Consider the following 23388-nt stretch of genomic DNA (forward strand, 5'->3'; position numbering starts at 1 on the left):
TCTTTGTAAAATATTCCATTTTCGGTAATCATATCTTTTTTGCACGGAATAATGAGACCAATGAATTGGTGTAAAAAAACACAGTTGCTTATAAAAAAAGTATGCTGCTGCATATTGAATATTACATATTCAATTATCTGTTTTCTTTAATAAATTGATTTCTTATTATACTGTGCAAAAAAGTACGTATGATTATCGAAAATGGAATATTTTATAAAGATATAGTTTATGTCAAAAAATTGTTAGCTTCTAACCTTTATAACTCAAAGAGCACTTTATGAAAAATCATTTTATTATAGTGTTTTGGAAAGCCTTCGAGATAAGCTACAAGAATATGTAATAAAAAATATAGGATTACATCTAAGAAATTTAAGGTAACTTTATTCTGACCTTGGTAACACTGTCCAAGGTCAAACTAATCAGATCAATAAATAGATTTTTTATAAAGTGATAAATATAAGGCCAACTTATCGAGCTGAATATTCGAGATGTTCAGTCAACTACCATTTATTACATGTATAAATTATAAAACTACAGTCATTATATTAAAACTAACGCAAATTACAATCATTCTATAAACGTTTCGACCGCACGCGGTCTTCTTCAGTATAATTATTGAAATATAAATTTTTACAATTCACATAATATCGAAATTTAATTATAGTTATTCAGAATCAAGAGTTTTTGAGCAATTAACGCGTGTTTCAATCCGTCCTGTCCAACAATGTTCGCCTCGATATGATCCCTGATTTTGTTCAGATCTCGGATAGTTTCATCGTTAATATGCGAGAAATTAACCCGTTCCGTAGGCGCTGCGATTTATAAAAAATTACCGATCAACGCATGTCCAAATTATAATATGTATCCCCTACAATTGGTAGTATGCTTACCTATCATCGTTCTTCTTGATAATTTTGCTACTTATTAACAGTTATTAAGGATGACACATAACAAACCAACAATACAGAAAGACAGCTCATTTTAAACTCTACTTGATCGGTGAGCGTGCGTGTTTATATATGATCTAATATCTATGTTTTACTCGTTAATGTCCTATTTGTCCTATTATTATTTCTTGTTCGCTAATATATCCAAAATATCAAAATACGACTCGCTAAGTAACTCAGTATCTTTGTTTAAATTTAGTCCATTTTTTTGTTCCTTGATATGTAGCATCTCAGAAATGAGTCTTTTATAATAATTATTTTCGTTGTCCATGATCTTAACATTGTCCCAATTAAAAGTATGATGTTCATTTATTATGTGTTCAGAAATTACTGAATGTTTCGTTGAGTCCAACCTAATATTATTTTTATGTTCTTTTATTCGCGTCTGCAATTGCCTCTTTGTTTGGCCTACATAAGATGCATTACAATTATTGCAACTGATCTTATAAACCACATTCGAATTGCATGGATGTTTAGTTTTATCTTTCTGCGCTTTAATAATATTATCCAGTTTGTTGAGACATCTATACCCTACCATACAATTTTTATTTTTTACCGAGGAAACAATCATTTCTGAGATCCCATCTATATACGGAATGACAAAGAATTTTTTATTGACCGAGTCATTTCTTATACTTTTTGTTCTTTTTATGTTGGCCTGTCTCTCTATAATGCTCCCCTTAGATATGATGTGTTCTATCCGATGATTAATTTTGTTAAAAATCAGATCAAGAGGGTAACCATTGCTTCTGAGTATATTAATAATTAACTCCAAATTTTTATTAAAAAATAGTGGATGTGATAGCAATAGACATCTGTCTACAAGGTTATATATTATTCCTATTTTGTGGCATAGTGGGTGGTTTGAATAAAATGATAACGTCCTTCCTGAGAAGGTTTCTTTTTGATACCAGTCTATATATATTTTGTTATTAATAATTTTAAGTGATAAATCTAAGAAATTCAAGCTATGGTTAACCTCTTGTTCGACCGTGAATTTAAGTCTTTCATGATAGTTGTTAAAATTATTCACAATTTGAGTCATATTAGTCATAGAGGTGGCCACTATTATGTCATCCACATAACGAAAATAAAACAAACATTCCAAATTCAACGCTTTGAGAACTGTATCCTCAAGATCTTGCATAACCAGGTCTGCAATAATTGGTGATAACGGTGACCCCATAGGGGTCCCAAACGTCTGTTTATAAATTATGTCATCAAATGTAAAATATGTAGAAGTCAATATGAATTTTATACCCCCCAAAAATTCGTTTTTCGGTATTTTAGTATTTATTCCAATGTGATCCCATCTATCGTTAATACCGTCAATCGCAAGATCCATGCGTTGATCGGTAATTTTTTATAAATCGCAGCGCCTACGGAACGGGTTAATTTCTCGCATATTAACGATGAAACTATCCGAGATCTGAACAAAATCAGGGATCATATCGAGGCGAACATTGTTGAACAGGACGGATTGAAACACGCGTTAATTGCTCAAAAACTCTTGATTCTGAATAACTATAATTAAATTTCGATATTATGTGAATTGTAAGAATTTATATTTCAATAATTATACTGAAGAAGACCGCGTGCGGTCGAAACGTTTATAGAATGATTGTAATTTGCGTTAGTTTTAATATAATGACTGTAGTTTTATAATTTATACATGTAATAAATGGTAGTTGACTGAACATCTCGAATATTCAGCTCGATAAGTTGGCCTTATATTTATCACTTTGTTTTCAATATACGAGCGACAATTGTATTAATTTAGATTTTTTATAACTTTTGTCTAAAACTTTTTTTTGTAAAACGTATATTTTTCGAGATTTTTCAGTGTTCCGATCTTTTTGGGATACTCTGTATATATATAAATATATATATATATATATGTGTGTGTGTGTGTGTGTGTGTATATATATATTTATATATATATAGATGATATTCTTATTTAATATTTATGGAGTTCAATTGTTATAAATTTTTTTTGCATTATATACATATTTTCTAAAGTAACAATTTCTGAAATATAAAGCAGTCTCTTGCTTATTTTAAATAGTTGTTAGTAGTAGAAATATTATAGTAATAATAAGTAGTAGTTACAATAGTACAATAGTAATACTAATAGTTATAAAGTTGCAGTAGTAACAAAAAAAAGAAAAATATTTTCTCCCAGAACGATTTGCATGTGCGCGTTCTGGTTATTAAAAAACGATATTTTATATCAGAGACGATTTATTCGTCTGTTAGTTGCTTTAAAAATATCTTCTCCCAGAACAAATTGCATGTGCGTTCTGGTTATTAAAAAAAGATATTTTATATCAGAGACGATTTATTTGTCTGTTAGTTGCTTTAAAAATATCTTCTCTCAGAACGAATTGCATGTGCGTTCTGGTTATTAAAAAAGATATTTTATATCAGAGACGATTTATTCGTCTGTTAGTTGCTTTAAAAATATCTTCTCCCAGAACGATTTGCATGTGCGTTCTGGAAGATATTTTATGCCAGACTTATTTATTCGTAAACTGCTTCTTTACATCAGATACGGTTTATGTATCCTCTGCTTATTATAAAAATAAAACATTTATATTGAAACTTTATTGTATAATATAATATAGTTTGAATAAGATATAGATTTATAAACAAGAGACTGCATTTATTTTTCACAAAAATCTTTTGATAATTATATAATAACTGATACATTTAATTTTTTTAACAATATTTTAACATTATTTTTTTTTGCAGGCGACGGATGCTGAAGAAAGAGAGACAAGAGGAAAATGACTCCAGGTATAGCACATTTAAGGATATTAACAATGAATCCATCGATAATCAGAAATCGGCAGAATTGCTATCTGATACAATGGATTGAAAAGTTAGTATCCAATCGTTAGTACCCGCGATGCAATGCCTGGAGTCAAATTCAAATACAGGTACGTGTAGTAAAAATGTCGAACTTTGCGAAGATAACAATCATTTTGTTATCGAAAATATCCCTCTGGATATAAATAATATCCAGGAAAGCATGCCTCAAGGGCGTCGCATTGTCGACTTTTCTCATATGTGGAATGAACTTCAGAGTTCATTCAATAATCATATGAAAGAAATAGAGTGCCAATTTAAAGATTGGCAAATCATAAAAACTAAAACCGAAGGCCAAGAGGAAAATGACTCTAGGAATAGCACATTAAAAAATACTAGCAATGAATCCATCGATTTTCAAAAATCGGTGGAATTATTCTCTGATACGATGGATTCAAAAGTTAGTATTCAAAAAGTGCAATGCTTAGAGTCAATTTCAAAAACAGATATGTGTAATGAAAATGACAAACTTTGCGAAGATAACAATCATTTTGTTATCAAGAATAGCCCTCTGGATATAAATAATATCCAGGAAAGCATGCCTCAAGGGCGTCAATTTTTCTCATATGTGGAATGAACTCCAGAGATCATTCAATAATCATATGAAAAAAATAGAGTGCCAATTTAAAGATTGGCAAGTCATAAAAACTAAAACCGAAGGCCAAGAGGAAAATGACTCTAGGAATAGCACATTAAAAAATACTAGCAATGAATCCATCGATTTTCAAAAATCGGTGGAATTGGATTTCGATACAATAGATTCTAAAGTTAGTACTCAAAAAGTGCAATGCCTGGAGTCAATTTCTGAAACAGATATTTGTAATAAAGATATCGAACTTTGCGAAGATGATTATTTTGTTATCGAGAAAGGCTCTCTGGATATAAATCGTATCCAGGAAAGCTTGCCTGAAGGCCGTCGCATTGTCGACTTTTCTCATGTATGGAAAGAACTCCAGAGATTATTTAATAATCATATAAAAGGAATAGAGTGCCAATTTAAAGATTGGAAACTCATAAAAACTAAAACCGAAAAGTTTAAGACGCATTTTACTTTCAAATGCCAAATGTGCAATACTGAAGCCGAATTCTGGTCAGAACCCAAAGATCCGAAAATATTAAGCATTGATATGGCTGCTGCAATAGGAACTATTACAGTGGGAATTGGCTATGCCCAATTGGAAGAGCTGTGTGCAGCTATGAATATTCAATGTATGTCCGATAAAAGTTATATGCAAAATCGAGATATGTTAGTAGACGAGTTTGAGAAAACAGCCATGGAAAATATGAAAATGGCTGGCCATTTAGTAATAGCTGATGGTAGTTGGAGTAAAAGATCGTACGGCCACGCCTACGATTCTCTTTCCGGTGTTGGTACTTTAATTGGTTACCACACGAAAAAAGTTCTTTTTATCGGTATCCGCAATAAATATTGCACGATATGCGATGTAGCGGAACGAAACAGAATCGAACCAAAAAAGCATAAATGCTATAAAAATTTCGATCGTAACGCAAGCTCCACAAGTATGGAGAGCGATGCCATTGCAGAAGGCTTTAAAAGTAGCCTGGAAATGCATGGATTAATTTTTAGAACAGTTACTGCCGATGGCGATAGCAGCGTCTATCAGGCCATCATTGATAGCAGACCATATCGGGAACAAATGGTGACCGTGAAAAAAATAGAATGCACGAATCATTTGCTTCGCAATCTATGCAAAAAGCTGCAGGCGGTAGCAGAGACAACTCAGCCAAAAATGCATAGAAAGCGCGGTTTTGTCCAGCTACGAAATGTTGTAAAGAACAACATTATGAACATACGAACAGAAGTGATAGAAGCAATTGATTTACGAAATAAACAAGAGCAACCTCACCATGATAAAGCTAGAAAATTACAAAAAGATATATTAAACATTCCTAGTCATATATTTGGTGAACATAAACGATGTAAGGAACGCGGTCGTATATGTGACCTTGATGAAACGAAGAAAAATTATGTACCGTTTCTCAAATTACACGATCTTTACCAAAGAGTAGAAAAGGCTATAATATATTTAAGCGCTTATTCCGACGGTTTGTTGTACAAATACACCAACAATCCTGTAGAGTCGTTCAATTCGATAATCTGCAAAGAAATTACTGGTAAGCGCATTAATTTTAGTAACCGAGGCTCTTACAATGCTAGAGTTGCGGGGGCAGTTTTGCAATATAATTCGAAACAAGGTCTTACGGAAATGCATAAAAGCATGGATAAAAATGTTCCTCCTACTGTCGAGATTCTGGAAAAGCGACGACAAATTAAAGTTGCAAGAACTAGAGAATCTCGGAAAATTGATGGACGGCAAAAATGTAAAAGCAAGTCAGGAACAGATTGTCATTACGGTCCGCAATCACAAAAACCTGATCTTCTACCCGAGGTTTTTGAACAACTTCTACAAAATCATTTGGAAAAGTTGTTTGAAAATGGGAAAAATTGGAGACAAATTGAACGTAATACAATAGAGCAAAGTGATTCAGATTTGTGGCATTCACTGAGACAGGAACTGTTGACGGCGTCTAATTTTGGAACTGTATGTCGCATGAGACCGACAACGTCTTGCGCCGCAACCGTAAAAAACATTTTATTTCCTCCCTCTATTGATACTGCGGCTATAAAATATGGCCGCGAAATGGAAAAAATTGCGAGAAAAGAATTGACCGTAACATTAAAAAAGGAGATAAAAATTTGCGGATTATTTATTGATATTAAAAATCCGTGTTTGGGTGCTTCTCCAGACGGACTCATAGATGAAGATGGTCTGGTAGAAATAAAATGTCCTTTATCAGCTGAGCATTTAACAGCGGAAGAGGCCATAAAAATATTGCCCCATTTAAAAGGCATCTTTGATAAGAAAAATCCAGATAAAATGAATCAAAATCACCGATTTTTCTATCAAATTCAAGGCCAGTTAAATATAACGCAGCGAGATTATTGTATTTTCGCTGTGTGGACGCCAAAAAGCTTGAAAATAGTACGTGTTAATAGGGACACTGTATTTTGGAGTAATCAAATGCTGCCCTTTTTAACACGTTTCTATTACCATTGCATGCTTCCGGAAATCTTGGACAGTCGGCATAATCGACATATGCCAATTAGAAATCCAAGCTATATAATAGAAGCTCAACAAGAAGTAGCTAAAAAAAGAAAACAAACGAGTCTTCCACAGTGTAATGTAGAAGATAAAAAGTTACTCAAAAAATACAGAACTAACAGAATGCGATATGGCAAAGCAAAAAGAATTTTTTGATAATTGGGTTGCTCCTTTTGATTCAGTAAAGGAAAATGTATTACCTTTAGATAGTCAAATAAATGACGAATCATTGGACCGATTTTTGCGCGTCATAAGAGAGAATTTTTGTTTTGAGATACAAAGTGTGCAATATTTGGAATATCCTCATATAATTGAAGCAAGTTGTAACGACAAAAGCTTACAAATTATTGGAGGAAATTGCAGTAATCACTGGCGATGTATTTCTTTTGACGGCACCAAGCTTCGAGTGTACGACAGTCTATCTGGCTGTACATACGAAACATTGAAGGCTAAAGAAATAAATTACATTCATCGCCGTTATCCACAAATAAATAAAAATAATATAATATTTGAAAACGTTCAAACACAACCTGATGGTATATGTTGTGGGATCTTTGCTGCCGCATTTGCTACAACTATAGCTTTAGGAGGAAATCCTTGTAATGAGACATATTCTGCTGATGTTAAACGTATGAGACAACATTTCTTAAAAATTATAGCAGAAAATAAACTGTCACCTTTTCCTATAATAACTAATGAAAATTTATCATTATACTAGAAATGTGTAATTCTAATAAATATTGTTGCAAAAAAGTGTCTAATACAAATGTCTCATTTGCAAAAATCGGAGAGACGAAAAAAATACATATATTATGGTTGCGTTCTCACGGGAATGGGCGATGGAAGGGCCCATTTCATTCTATATATGCATAAAAATGTTTTGTATATTATATAATATTCTGTTATATTATATAAAAATATACAGCTGGTTATTTGAATATATTTGCTATTTTCTCAATTATTGATAAGAGGAGAAAAGCGAATTGTGCGTACTGCATACATTGTAATTTATAGAAAATTACAGGTAATATCAATATACGTACCATACACGTATGCTTATACCATACACGAATGTGTATATGTATTTGTATATATGTATGCATTTATGCATGCATTTATATATGTAAGAAATATATACATATATATACATGTATATAGATGCATATATCCATGCATAAACATATATATAATATGTACATGGTGATTCAAAAGTCTGGCAATGGCCAATTATCTCCGAAAATAGTGGTCTTATGAAAAAAATACTAAAGGTGTTGACTTTTACCTAGGTGTCAAATTTTGAGATCATTTATAGGTCAACTTAAAATCCTTTATTTTTTATTAGATATTCTTGTAGCTTATCTCGACAGCTTTCCAAAGCATTATAATAAAACATTTTTTCATGAAGTACTTTTTGAATTATAAAGATTTGAAGCAATTGTTTAACATAAAATTATATCTTTGTAAAATATTCAGTTTTACGTTATCATACTTTTTATTTTTATGCACATAATAATAAGACCAATTTGGTGTAAAGAAAATGCACCCAGCAAATACAAAATATTACTGCTATGTTACATGTATATAATACTATATAACGTGCATGTTACATGTAACATATACGGTAATTTCTCACTCATAGATGTAACATTTGTAATATGACATATGTTATTTATATATTGTAATTACATCCCAGATAGCATCGATATTGTAGGATGCCGAAAGATAATCTTTCGCTAAGTCACTATCCTATCTATAATTACAATAAATAATAGAATCCATAAATGGGAAATTACAACTAACGTGTATGTTACATGTTACATGCACGAATTACGTGTTATATAGCAATTATGTTGTTTGCTGGGCAGTTGCTTCTTGAAAATTACATACGTCTTTTGCAACTGTGTTTTCTTTGCACCTATTGATTGGTCTCATTATTCCGTGCATAAAAAGTATAAATGTATAACAAAAATTCAATGTTTTACAAGATATTGTCAATTTTATAAAAGAATTGTTCACTTCAAACTTTTATAACTCAATAAGTACATCAAAAAATATTTTATTAGTGTTTTGGAAAATTCTCGGGATAAGCTACAAGAATATCTAATAAAAATAGAGGGTTTTGTTTAATAAAAGTTGATCTTGAAATTACCTCTAAATTTGACTCCTACGTCACCATAAAATATCTTATTTTTCCTAGAAATAATTTTTATATATAACAATATAAAATTATATAGAAATATATAAAATTATACATATAATTGCAAAAGAAATATGTCTATATATAATTAGATAAAAGAGCTTTTTATATACATATACTTATATAAATTTATATATATATATATAATAAATAAGTATTCACATATATAAATATATCTAATGTTTCATATATAACTTGACATGAGATTATACATGAACTTCATAATTTATATATAAATAAATTTAATTATATATAAAATGAACATATTTCAATTTTTTAGCACACCTTCCTCCTCTTCCCATCTCCACCATACATCATTGATTTTTATCCTTCCATAGCTCGTCCATACATTGTTTCCTTTCCTCCTTTCTATCTCCGCGATCTCCATTAGTCTCCATTTTATCTTTCTCTCTTCCCATGTTAAATCATCTTTTATTCTCACCCTCTTTCCTCTTAATATCTTCTTCCTCTCCATTACCTGTCTTTTCTTTTCTCCACTTCCTAGTTTTACTACCACCATTTCACCTTCCTTTCCCTCCTTTCCTTTCAACATCCTTATCCATTCTATCTCTGCTTTCGCTCCTATCTCTTTCATTAATTTCTCTACTCTTTCCTTTACACCTTCCTTCCCTTCTCTCCATTCTTTTTATTACTATGTTGTTTCTTCTCTCTTCTCTTTCCTTCCATTCTAATTTCTTTCCTATGTCCTTCACTTTTCCTATTATTGTCTCGTTTATCCCCTTACTCCCTCCTTCGCCCCCCTCTCTTTCTCTAACCTCCTTTCTTCCTCTTTCCTCTACTCTTGCTTCCAAATCTATCACTCTCTTCTCCAGGCTCTCTATCTCTTTTCTCAATTCTCTTCTTTCTTCTCTCCATTCCCCCTCCTTTTTCCAAATTTCTATCTTCAATTTTCTCATTTCCTCGCCTAACTTCTCTGTTATCTTCTCCCCTATCTCTTCCATCATTCTCCTTAACTCCTCTTTTTCTATCCCCCCTACCTCTCTATTCAGCCTTTCTGTCTTCTTGCTCCTTCTTAGGCTTCTTTCCTTTTCTTCCTTATCCTCCTCTCCCCCTTCTTCTCTTTTCCTTTTCAAAAAATCCTCTATACATCCCATACTGCTCCTCCTCTCCTTCCCTAACTCCTCTACTCTTCTCGGCCTCCCTGCCTTCTTTTTTATTTCTTCCTCATCTCCCTTTTTTCCCCCTTCCTCTAACATCCTATCTCTATTGATCTCTATCCTCCTATCTCTAATATTCTCTTCATTAATCATTTCCCTCTTATCGCTTTCTTTCTTCAATTCACCTACTCTATGCTCCAACTCGCTCCAACTCGCTAGTAAATTCCCTAGTGAATTCCCTATCTTTTTACTTTACTGCACCTACTCCCTACACCTACTCTCTTTCTTCCACGTGTCTACGTGTCCACGTGTCTCACCTTTTCCTACTTTCTCCTTTCTAACTCCTTACCCCTTTATCCTCTCCTATCCTTTCAATCTCTCCTCCTCTTTTTTCTACACCCTCTCACCTCTTATCTCCTATTCACCTCACCCCTTTTCTCACTCTTTCCTCACAAATACCTGCCACGCTTTCACACACCTGTCACTCACTCTCTTACCGGAACCGGAAGTGCTAAAAAATTGGAAAGGAGAAATTAGAGAAGCTATATAGTGGGTTTTTCAATTTCGATTATAATAAATGGATAATTAATAATTCTGATAAAGTAGTACCAGAGAACATACTTAGGTTTCTGAGCCTGGGGGGAAAATTCGGATTGCCGTTTAATCATAATAGTGAAAAAGATTCTGAGTTATTTGCTCTTAACGTAATAAAAAACTTTGAATTAAATAGCCACCGACTGAAGGGCAACCTACTGAATGATACGCGTAACTGCATCGCTAATTCTTTGAATAGACTTAAAAACAAAAGAAAACATCAAGATTTTATAAATAGACATATTCTAATCGAATTCTCAAAGTGTAAAAAGTTTTTAAATGATAACAAAGATATTTTTGTAACGCGAGCGAATGAGGGACAAGTCACTGTCATTATGAACAAGGACAAATACGTGCGTCAGATGACTGAATTGTTGAGTGACACATCGACATATAAAATCATGAAAAAGGACCCGATAAACAATGTATCTCAAAGAATTAACGACTTATTAAAATCTTGGCAAAAGAACAACTTAATTGACGAACGTACTCTTAATAATTTAAAATGCACGAACGGGAACTCTCCGAGAGCATATGGATTGCCGAAGATCCACAAAACGAGAACCCCCTTAAGAATTATCATCTCTTCCATTGGGAGTCCAACGTATATGATGGCAAATTATTTACACTCTATCTTACTAAATTCAATTCAAAAACCTCGATCGTTCGTCAAAGATAGTTGGGAGTTCGTAAAATCAATAAATAATAAAACCATAGAATCAACCGATATAATGGTGTCGTTGGATGTCTCTTCACTCTACACTAATATTCCGAAGGAACTAGTCATAAAAGGTATAGAAAAGAGATGGAATGAGATATCGGGACATACTAATTTTAGTTTTCAACAGTTCAGGCATGCGATTGATGCAATATTGTGTTCAACTAGTTTCATGTTTAATGGGATAGCTTATGAACAAATTTATGGGAGTCCAATGGGCTCACCTCTCTCCCCCATACTCGCAAATATCGTAATGGAGGATCTTGAGACAGATTGTTTGTCCTTGCTTGGTTTCGAAACATCTTGTTTCTATAGATATGTAGATGACATATTCATGATCCTTCCTAACGATAAACTGTTAGAGGTGAGCGAGGTGTTTAATAGCTATCACCCAAGACTAACTTTTACTTATGATACTGAAACTAATAATTCACTCAGCTTTTTGAATACAATCGTCCACAGGGATGATAATAAGCTCATAACTAACTGGTACAGAAAACCAACATTCTCAGGAAGATACATCAATTTTTTCTCGAATCATCCGACGAAATATAAAATTAACACCATTACCAATTTAGTTGACCATGCAATAAATTTATCTAACAAACGGTTTCATGACTCTAATTTAAAAATTGTAAAGAATATTTTGAAAAATAATTGCTTCCCGGAAAAACTCATTAATAAACATGTCAATGATAGAACCCACAAGCTGTCACAACCTATAAACAATGAGGATAAAAAAATTATAAAAGTAGATTCGATGGATGTTTCGAGGGAAAATTTCATCGTCATTCCATATTGTAATCGGTTTACTAATGACATATATAGATTTCTAAACAAAAAGAACCTTAACGTAATTTTTACCATCCCCAAAAAACTGAACTGTTTAATGAAATCGGGGAAAGATAATTTAGATATTAACAAGCAAACCGGCGTAGTCTATTGTATTAATTGTAACAATTGTGATTCTAATTATGTAGGGCAGACAAAAAGACATCTTAGTACTAGGATTAACGAACACCGACGTAATATTAAAAATTCAGCGAGCAATTTTTCTGTTGTTAGTGAGCACAGAATTAATCAAGGACATGAATTTGATTGGTCGAATCCTTTAATTCTGCATAAAGAAAACAATAGAAGAAAAAGAGAAATAGCCGAAATGTACTTTATCAAGAAATTAATTCCACGATCAATTTACAGAAAGACACTGAAAGCTTTAGTACGATATATGACAGTTTGTTTAGAAATTGAAGTAAAAAAAATTTTCAACATACATTGTTGGGAGCTATTATTAGTAGTTTATTATTGGTATGTTAAGGCAGGATGACATAAGCGAACCGAATATATCTATTTATTTATTTATTTATCTTTTTATTATCTTTTTTTTTTTTTTAAGTCAGGAAATTTGCCTAAACCAAACTTTGCGTCCTGACCCTTGAGGGAGGGCCAGGAGGCTTCGTGGCGGATTCCCGCCCGTAGTATCCCGAAGGACTAGCGGACGGGGTACCAGCCTAAAACCTGACTATAGCCCCTGGTCGTTAACGGGTATTGTTCACCGCGGAACCGCGATCGCATTACTTCACGGTGGACACCCATGACCGGATCCTGTTAAGGATGCAACCCCGGGCAGCTAAGCTGCCCGTCCAATACCCTCACCCCGAGAGGGTAAAAGGGAGCGAGCCGGGCTATCAGCTCACTCCCGGCCATACACGAGGTCAACGTGCAATGGGATTAGAGCCCCCACTCCTCTCCCTGCTGACCTGGTTGGCGAGGTGACCGCATTCACCGACCCCACATGAAGTTGACGTCACAAGACATCACGAACTCGACGTGTACACTACATGTATACACAACCACAGTAATAAATAGAGACCAAATAAGGGCCACAGGCCCGACTCCTAGAGAGAGCCTACATTAAAGGCCGACAAACAAATAATAAAGGTGGGGAGAGATGTACACCCCACCTATTGACGAAAGACAAGAGGACCAGAACAACATGAACCCGGCGTAGGTGAAGGGGCCGCGGAGCCACCTCTCGGCAAACCTCCCCGGCACCCAATCCCCCATCGCCGCTACCTACTAAACAGAAAACGGACTAAGGACAGAGAACGTAACCGGACCAAAAGTCCCCATCTTACTGGGGAACAGCATGGCCGCAGTCCTCATAACAACATTAGACAATCACGAGTCTGACATCAACTCTGTCGGGGCGCAGGAGGAAGCCACGGATGCACCTCTCGACACACTCCGCCGCCCCCCCCGCAATCCCCGACGGGCCCGCCACTGGACTGAGGGGCTGCTCACCAATCCCCCCATCAGGGCGCCCCGGAGCCTGTCCACGATTAAGAGGGACATTTCCCTTACCTATAAACGTCCTGCGAGGGGGCACAACTTTCCTGGCACACGCCCTCGAGCCTGCACGGTAGTTTGCTTGCCTTCCACTGATGGCACAGGGGACACAATGGGGCCGCGCCTCACAATCGGCCGCCAAGTGCCCCTCCTTCCCACACCGGAAACAGCAGCCGCTGCGAACGACGTCAGAGCCACACCTGTTGGACGAGTGTCCAAAGGCGTGGCATCTGAAACACTGTATGGGGCGACGGGCCAACGGGGTAACCGTCAGCCTCGTCCACCCCACACGAACACTACCTAAAGCGCCCAATTTGCGCGCAGCTCCAGCAGGGCACCGAACCCAAAGGGACCCAATGTTGGATTTGGAAGATACACGTATCTCCCCCGCCTTAAGGTCGGCAACACCGCATCCGCCATCCTCAGCCACTGACGCCAAGATGTCTTCCCTCCTCATGTAGGCCAGCACGCCACGGACCCGTATTTCCTCCGTACGAGAGGGACGGCCAATCCTAACCTTGCCTTCCGGCGAGAACAGCCTACGGAGCTCGCCCGACAGAGCGTCCGCCTTGCCAGCCGAGTCCTTCCCCGGAATGGAGACCAAAATGATCCCCGTCACACCCCGACGGAGACAGGAGTTGGTGATGCCCAGACTGGGCAAATCGATCGCCTTCATGGCCCTGGAAAGGACCGCCGCATAGGACTCCTCCCGTCCCTCCCCCTCGACCGTCAGAGAGACCACTGACTTAGAGGGGGGGCTTGGCAGGAGGACACACCCGTCTCCCCTTCTGGGCGGAAGTGCCTGAGGGAGCAGCACCATCTTTAGAGGAGGCACGTCTAGGCCCACGCCTACGACGACGCCTCCCAACCTTTTTGGAGGACCCGGGACCAAGGGACATCCGCCGGGACCTCCGCAGAAGCGGAAGCGGCGGAGCCCCCGGCCACGGGACCAGACCCTGGCACACCAACGCCACCTCCTGTGCTTACCAAGGGCGCACCCATGGAAACCTCTCTCGATGGAGAGGCCCCAGACCGCCCCACGAGCAAGGGCCTCAAATTGGCCAGAACTGCCGACGTGATGTCAGCCCTCAGGCCGGCAAACCTTCTGTCGAGGATGGCCGAGAAGTCCGCAACCGTAAGAGGATGCGACCCCGGCAGCACCTCCTCTCGCTCTGCCTCGTCCTTTGCGGATTCCGGAGAGGCTTCCGTACGTCGTCTCTTCTTCGGGGCCTTCTTCAAAATTCCGTAGAAGGCCGCATCCTCCAGCTGCGGCATGACAGCTCGGACGGCAGCTATCTCGCCAGTCCACCCTGTCACTCCGCTCGAGAGCCGAAATTCTCTCCCTAAGCCCCAGATTTTCGCTCCGGAGAGTTTCAATCTGGGAGACCGACTCAAGGACAATTCGTCCCTTCATTTCCTGGAATATACTTCCCAGTCTCATTGAAGAAATCCGAAGGTCCCTAGCCACGACCGAGTCGAGACCGGTAACCTCAGACGCCTTCTCAACTTGGGAAGCAGAAAGCTCCGCCAACCTCTCGAGTTCCCGGTTGGTAACTCTTTGCAAACTGGCCTGGAAGGCCGCGTCAGACGGTATATTCTCCACGCCGACCGCGGACAACTCAGGTCCCAGGTCAGGGTCCAAAAGCCTACGAATATCCGCAAGCTGCAGCTCACGCTCAACGGCACGATTGAGGCGCTCCTTGGCCTCAGCCAGACCAACATAATCCCCGGTCTTTTTGGGACGACCCCGCGTTTCCTTTTTCGCCTTGGACGCACCTGATTCTGCCCTCCTGGAGTACTGCTTTCGTCCGGTCAGCAGCCTCTTGTCTGAGGGCTGCCACTCCACGTCCATCACGTCCTCAGCTGAAGAAGGGGACGAGATGGAGAGGACAGAGGGTCCCGCAGCCTGCTGGTCTTCATCACCACTGGCACCACGCACCATCTCCGGCGACCGAAGATACTGTGAGCAGTCGCCCTCAGAACCTATTGACGCACACACTAAAGGACCTGATGCACATTTAGCGTCTATCAGGTCCATAGCGTCCACACACACGTGGGACACACAGTACCGGGTCTGACCACGAGAACACCTGTTAAGAAACTCCCTGATATGCATCGCCAATCTGCGATACATACCAAGGGAGCAAAAAACACGCACTTCGTCGTCCCGAAGGACTCGTTAAAAGCACAACGCGAGTTCCTTCGGATCAACACTTAAGTCACGTTCCTCCCAGTAAGTCACTAGGTCAATCAGTTGTAATTCGACCTCGTCGATTACACTTCTCGGCACTGTAGCGAAACAAATCCCTGAGCCCAGCCGGCAAACTCAGGGACGACCCGTCACTCGATGACGACGAGGGGAGAGCCAGGCCTACACCCCCCCCCCCCGCCGGCTCCTAGTTACCGACCCTAGGACGATCTCTTCTTTTTCGGACGTCATCATAACTGAAAAAGAAATTGGTTTTTTTCTGTCGGGGGGTTTCTTCCCTTTCCCCCCTTAGGGGGGGGCCCCTTTACTCAGCAAAAGGGGGGGGCCCCCCCCCGGGGGGGGTTTTTTGGGGGTTTTTTTCTTCGGTGTTTTTTTTTCCCCCTAGTGCGGGGGGACAACCTTTTTTGGGGCCCTCCCCCCCAAAGGGGGCCCCGTTTTTCCAAAACCAGCCCCCCCCCAAGCTAGGGTTCCCCCCGGGGGATTTGCGACACCCGAAAAATGCAGGGATGGTTGCATTTTCCCCGGGGGGGGGAAAAAAATTTTTTTTATTTTTTTTATACTTTTTTTATTTTATTTTTTTATATTTTTTTTAAAATAATTTTGGGGCCTTTTTGGTCCCCTCCCAATTAGCGAGAAGTAAAATTGAAAATTTTTTTTTAATTTTTGGGCAAAATTTTGGGGGTTTTTCTATTCGTTTTAGTCCCCGGGTGTCAGGGCCCTGGAAAAATGGGGGGAAAAAGGGGGTTTAAAAGGGTTTAAACGCAGTTATTTTTTTAAAACCCTCCCATTTAAGGGAAAAACTCCCCGGGGGAAGGGACTTTTAAATTCAAAAACCCATATGAGAAAAACCCCAGGGGGGTCCATTTTAAAAATTTTTTTTTAAATTTTTAAAATTTTTTTTTTTTTTGAAAAAAATTTTTTAATTTTTTAAAATGTTTTCCCTTTTTAAAATTTTTAAAAGGACCACAACCCTTTATGGTCGAAAGGGTTAAATTTAAAATTTTTAAAAATTGGGTTTTAAAAAATCTAATAGACAGCCAGTGAGTCAGTTTAATATTTTAATACCTTAAATTAGGGGAAGGGGTTTTTTAGAAAAAAAAAAAGGGGGAAAAAAGGGGGGGTTTTTGAAGCAGGAAGGAAAAGGGAAAAAAAAAGGGGAAAAAAAAGGGGAAAAAAAAGGGAAAGGAGGAAAGGGGGGGGGAAGGGAAAAAGGGGGAGGGGAAAAAAGGGGGGGAGGAGAACAATAGTAAGAAGGGGAAAGGGAAGGGGACAAAAGGGGGGGGCGGAGGAAAAGGAAAGGGGGGAAAAAGGGGGGAAAAAGGGGAAAAGGGGAAAAAAGGAAAAAGGAAGGAAAAAAAAAAAAGGGGGGGGAAGTAAGGAAAAAGGGGGAAGGAAGATGGGTTTTTTTGGGAAGGGGCCCCGGCCCCAAAGGGGGGAAAAATGGAAAAAAAAAGTTCGGGGGAAAGGGAAAGGAAAAAATTTTTTGGGGTGGGGGTGGGGGGGGGTTGGGGGTTTATGGAAAACATGGATAGAGGAAAGGGGGTGGGGGAAAGGGGGGGGGATTAAAAAGAATTACCGAAAGGATATAGAGGGGGGAAAAACGCAAAAAAAGCCCCCAAAAAAAGAAAAAAGAAAAAAAGGAAAAAATGATTTGGGGGGGAAAAGTAAAGGGGGTTTTAAAAGGGAGGAGGGGGGGGAAGATTAAAAGTATCAGGGGGAAGGGGGGGAAAAAAAAAGGGGAAAAGGGGGGGAAAAAATGAAAGAGGGGGTTTTGAAAAAAAGGAAAGAGGGGAAGGGGAGGGGGAAAAGGCGTATCATCAAAGGGGACGGGGAAAAGGAAAAATTTGGGGGGGGGAAATGAAAGGAATGGGGGGGAAGGAAAAAAAAATAATGGGGCGGGGGTTTGGGGGGGGGATTTCAAAGCAAGGAAGGTAGAAAAGGGGGGGGGGTGATAGGAGGGGGGGGGGGAAAAAAAAAGGAAAGAAGATTCAAAGGACAAGAAGGTAATGAGGAAGGGAAAAAAGTTTAAAAAAAGAGTTGGAAAAAGGGGGGTTTGGGGGAAATTTTTGGGAGAGGGAAAGGGGGTTTTTAACGGGGGGGGGATAAGGGGAAGGGGGGAAAAAGGGAAAAGGGGGGGGGGGAGTACGGCAATACAGGAGGAAGAGGGGAATCGGGGAAAGATTTGTGGTGGGGGAGGCGGGGGTTAGAATAAAGGAAAGGATTAAAGAGAATGGAGGTGGGAAAATTTTAAAAAGAAACGGACCATCACCCATTGATTGTAAAAAGCTAGGAAAAAAAAAGGGGAAAAGGGAAAAAGGGGAAAAAGGGAAAAGGTTGGGGAGGGAAAAAAGGGGGAAAAAAAAAAAAGGGGGGAGTTTTGGGCCCAAAAAAGGGGGGGGGGGAAAGAAAAAGAGAGGGGGAAAAGAGTGGGAGGGGGGGGAGGGGGGGGTTTTGGGGGGGAAAAGGGGGGGATTGAAGAGGAGGGGGTAGAGGGGAAAAAAAAAAAAAAATAGGGGAAAGGGGAAAGGGGGGGAAAAGGGGGGAAAAGGGAAACCCCGGGGGGGGAAAAAAAAAGGGGGAAAAAAAAAGGGGGGGGGAAGAAGGGAAAAAAAGGAAAAGGGGGGGGCCAGGAAGTTTGGGGAAGAGGGGGAAGGGGGGGAAAAAGGAAAGGGAAAAGAAGGAAGGGGGAAAAAAAAAAGGGGGAAAGGGGGGGGAAAAAGGGAAAAAAAGGGGGAAAGGGGGAGAAGGATTTTTGAAAAATAAGGGGGGGAAAAAAAATAAAAGGCTAAAAATTGGGGGAAAGAAAAAAAAAAAAGGGGGGGGAGGAGGGGGGGAGGGGAAAATGGTTCCAAAGGGGGGGGGCGATAGAGGGGGAAAAAAGGGGGGGGGAAAGGGGGGGTATGGGGAAAAATTAAAAACAGGGAAAGGAAAAAAAAGAGGAGAAGGGGGGGTGAATGAGGGGGGGATAAAGGGGGGGAGGAATGTAAAAGGGGGGGAAAAAAAATTCATTTTGGGGGCCCCCTTTTTTGGGGGGGGGAAAAGGGGAAAAGTGGGGGGTGAGGGGAAAAAGGGAAAAGAAAAAAAAAGGGAGGGGGAAAGGGGGGAAGGGGGGGAAGGGGGAAAGGGGGGGATAAGGGGGGGGGAAAAAGGGGAAGGGGGTGGGGGAAGAAAAGGGGGGGGGGGAAAAACTGAAAAAAAGGGAAAAGGGGCCCCCGGGGGGGGGAGGATTTGGGGGGGCCGAGTGAGGTATGGAAATATGGAGGGGGAAAGGGGGGGGGGGGGAAAAAAGAAGGGGGGGTTATGGGGAATGTTTTTAAAAGAGGGGTTTTTTGGGGGGGGGAAGGGGTTTGGGCCCCGGGGGGGTGGAAAAAAAGGGGGAAAAAGGGAAAGGGAAAAAAAAGGGGAAAAAGGGGGGAAAAAAATCCCCCCCTTTTTTAAAAACCCGGGGAAAAAAAAAAAAAAAAGGGGGGGAAAAAAAAAAGAGGAGTAACATTGGGTGCCCCCAAAGCTATACAAGATATACGTGGGGGAATTTTTTTAACGGGGAAAAAAAAAAAAAGAAAAAAAATGGAGGGGGAAAAAAATATTTATACCGGAGGAGGGCAGACAGGGGTTTTTTTAAGGGGGAAAAAGGGGGGAATTGGGAGGGGGTTTTATTTTGGGGTTTTTCTTTTTTGGTGAAAGAGGGGGGGAAAAAAAGAAAGGGGGGGAAAAAGGGGGGAAAAAGGGGGGGGGGCATTTGGGATCTGAGGGGCGTTTTTATTTTTTTTTGATAGAAGGGGGGGTTTAAAGGGGAAAAGAAAGAAAAGGGGGGGAAGGGGGGGGAAAGGGGAGGTTTGGGGGGAGGGGTTAAAAGGGGGTTGCTTGGGGAAAAGGGGGGAAAGGAAAAACGGGGAAAAAGGGAGGGAAGGGTTTAAAAAAGGGGGGGGAAAGGGGGGGAAAAGGGGGAAAAATTTTTTGGGGGGGGGGGGGGGAAGGGGGGGGGGGGGGGTGAGGCAAAAAGGTTTCCCCCAAAAAAAGGGGGGCACTTATTCAGTTTTTTTTATTTGCGGATATAAGGAAAGGTTGTTAAAAAAAAAGGAGGTTTTGGGGTTTTGGGGGGTTTTTAAAAGGGGAGGGGAAAAGGTGCATTGTTTGGGTACGCAGGGTTTTTTTTGGTACTGTTTGGGCGGAGGGGTGAAGAAGGGGGGGGAAAAATAAAGTTGGGGGGAAAAAGGGAAAAAAAGTATTGGGGGCAAAAAAAAAAGGTTTTTGGTGAATGTTTTGGAAAAGACAAAAGGGGGAATGGGGGTTTTTTTTTAAAAAAGGGGGGGAAAAAAAATGAAAAAAGGGAGGGGGGGGGGTGGGGGGAAAAAGGAAAAAAAGGGTTTTTTTGGAAAGGGGGAAAGGGGAATTAAAAAATTTTTTGGTTTTAAAAAAAAGAGGGGAAAGGGGGGGGCCGGGGGGCGCAGGTAAAAAAAAATTCCAGAGTTGGGGGAAAAAAAAGGAGGGTTGTAAGCCCGGTTGGGGGGGGAAAAAGGGAAAAGGGAAAAGGGTTTTCAGGAAAAATGGATTTAAAAGAGTATGGGGGTAAAAGGAAAGGGTTTGGGGGGGGCCCCGGGGGTTTGGGTATGGGGGGGGGAAAAATGGGGAAAGGGAAGGGGGAGGGAGAGGTTTTGGGGGGGGGGGAAGGAGCGAAAAAAATTTGGGGGACTTGGAGTAGATTTTGGGGGACGCCGGGGGGGTTATGGTAAGGAGGGAAGGAAAAAAACAAATTTTGGTAAGGGCCCCCAAGGAGGGGGGGGGGGGCGGTTTATAGGGGGAAGGGGGGAAGGGGGAGGAAGGAAGGGTGGAAGTTTTTCCCGGGGAAGGTTGGGGGGTTTTGGGGAAAAGGGGGGGGGGGAAAGGGAAAAAAGGGGGGGAAAAAGGAAAAAAAAAAAACGATGTGGGAGGGGAAAAGGGGGGAAAAAATTTTTGGGGAAAAAAAAAAGAAGGGGGAAAAGAAGGGAAAAAGGGGGGAGGGAAAAAAAAGGGGGAAAAGGGGGGGGGAAGTTTTTTGGGGGGGGGGGGAAACCCCCAAAAACAGGGAAAAGGGGAAAAAAGGGGAAAGGGGGGAAAAATGGGAGAGGATAAGGGTCGAGATAAAATAGATGGTAGGGGAAGGGGGAAGGAGGAGGGTTTTTTTTTTTCCGGAAAACCTGAGAAAGGGGGATGGGGGGGAAAAATAAAAGGAAAAAAAGGAAAATAGTTTTGGTTTAGAATGAAAATGAAAATGAGAGGGCGAGATTTCTGGGAAGAAGGGGGAAAAGAAGGTGGGGTTTTTTGGGGGGATTTGAAGATTAAAATGGGGGCATGTGTAGGGGGGGAATTGGGGGAGAAGGGGGGGGAAGGGGAAAATGGTGGGAAAAAAAAAAGAAAAAACCCGCAGGAAAGGAAGGGGAGAAGGAAAAACCCCAGGGATGAAAAGGGAAAAATAAAAAAGAAAAGGGGGGAAAGAGGGGAAACGGGAACCGGGGAAAGGGGGGGGAGGGGGAAGGGGGGAGGGAAAAGGGGGAAGGAAAGGGTTTTTGAGAAGGGAAAGGAATTTTAGGGGAGGGGTTGGCTGGGTGGGGGGAATGGTATTTTTTGGGGAATTCCCCCGGGAAGCCCCCCCCCCCCAAAGCGGGGGAAAGACCCCACAAGCGATTAGGTTAGGGGAAACCAGGGCTTCCCCTTTTTCCCTTAAAAGTAGATAAATAGGTTAAGGTAGAATTAAGTTTTTTTGTAAAATTTGATGTAAAAGGGAGGGGTTAAAGTAGAATAAGTAAAATTTTAAGAGTTTTTAATGTTGGGGAAAACCCCCTCCTTCAAAAACGCTTCAATCCCTTAGGGGGCGAATAAAGAATTGAATTGAATTTAAATTTCACATTTTTAAAATTTTTATAATTTATAATTTAAATTTTTAAAAAATTATATATAAAAAATTTTTTTTCCCGGGTTTTAAACCCGGGAATTTTTAAATTTTTTTATAAGACCCATTTTTTTGGGGCTAATTGGCCTTTTCCGACCTTTTTAAACCCCCTTTCGATTAATATAGGTAGATTGGATAAATTTTCCCTTTTAAAAATACATAAAAAATGCATAATTTATCAAAATTTTATAAAAAGCAAAATTTTTTTGGGGGGGTTGTGTTCAATATGTCATAAGAGGGGCACATTTATATATGTAGTTGTTTGGCATGCCCCTTTTGAGGGGGGGCGGGGGATGATTCGACAGTAAAAAAATTATTATATTGTTGATTTTAATATGTTGAACACACTAAAAAGCTTTTTGACAATAAGGGGTTATTACGGGTAATAGCGGAAATTAAAATTATCGATAATTATTTGACAATTTTTTTCAAATTAAATGAGGACCGCTAACCCGTCGGAGTTCGGCCAATCGAAAATTGGGAAAATCTCTTATTTTTTTAAAGGTTTTAAAAACGGGTCGAGGAAAACCCAAAAAAGCACCCACGGGAAAACTTTTCGTCCCACTTTTTTAGAACAAAGGGGAAAAAATTTTTTTATGGGAGTTGCTGAAGGGGTTTTAAAACCCTTGAAAAATAATGGCGAAAAAATTTGGGATTGGCTTTGCCAAAAAATTTTTTATTGTAAAAAATTTGGAGGGCTTTTTCCCAAAAGTAGATTTACCGAAAAAGATTTCATTTTTAAACCAAAAATTTAAAATGTGGAAAAAGTTTGATTTTTTACCTTGTATTTGGGGCGCCAGAAAAAGTGCGTTACTTCCAATTGGATGATCTTTAGAGGTTTAAAAAAGTAAAAATTGCCCCTAAATTTTTTTTTCAGAAAACCCAGATGTTGATACCGGATTTTTTTTAACAACAAGTACCCTTAAAAAAAAAAGGAAAAATAAAGGGCCCTCCCTTTTCTTCAAAGAAATTTTGCACCAAATCTTTCCCCTAACCATTTTACTCGGATTATGTTATAAACCATTTTCGCAGGCCAATTTAAAGCTTTTGGGTTTATACAATTTAAAATCCTTCTCGGTTTTTGCCCCCTATTGCTCCTTTTTTGAAGTGTCGAAAATATTTTACTAGTTAGATTCCCAAAAATTCTTTCACATTCATCTTTTAAAAATTTTCCAGCCGTTTTTTAACGAAACCCCGCGGGGTTAGGGGTTTAATTTTATTTTTTGAAAAATTTTAAAGATTAATTGGGCGAAAATTTGATCGTTTTTTAAAAAATAAAATAAAAATTGTTGATTTAAACTTATTGTGGATTTTTTAGAAAGTCAAACGACAAA

At 39.6% G+C, this 23388-nt stretch overlaps 1 protein-coding gene across 1 annotated transcript; it reads left to right on the forward strand.

Annotated features, from left to right (window-relative positions):
* The first annotated feature begins 3579 nt into the window (after positions 1–3579).
* On the forward strand, positions 3580–6374 carry LOC146721633 (uncharacterized). The gene is given in 3 exon segments (XM_085486516.1): positions 3580–4244; positions 4348–5967; positions 5969–6374. Coding segments are annotated over 3 exon segments (2352 nt in total). The 5' UTR covers positions 3580–3855; the 3' UTR covers positions 6312–6374.
* The last annotated feature ends 17014 nt before the right edge of the window (positions 6375–23388 follow it).

The sequence above is a fragment of the Nylanderia fulva genome, unplaced genomic scaffold, assembly GCF_048542155.1.
Source record: "Nylanderia fulva isolate GAGA-0341 unplaced genomic scaffold, ASM4854215v1 Scaffold440, whole genome shotgun sequence".
NCBI classification, from domain to species: domain Eukaryota; kingdom Metazoa; phylum Arthropoda; class Insecta; order Hymenoptera; family Formicidae; genus Nylanderia; species Nylanderia fulva.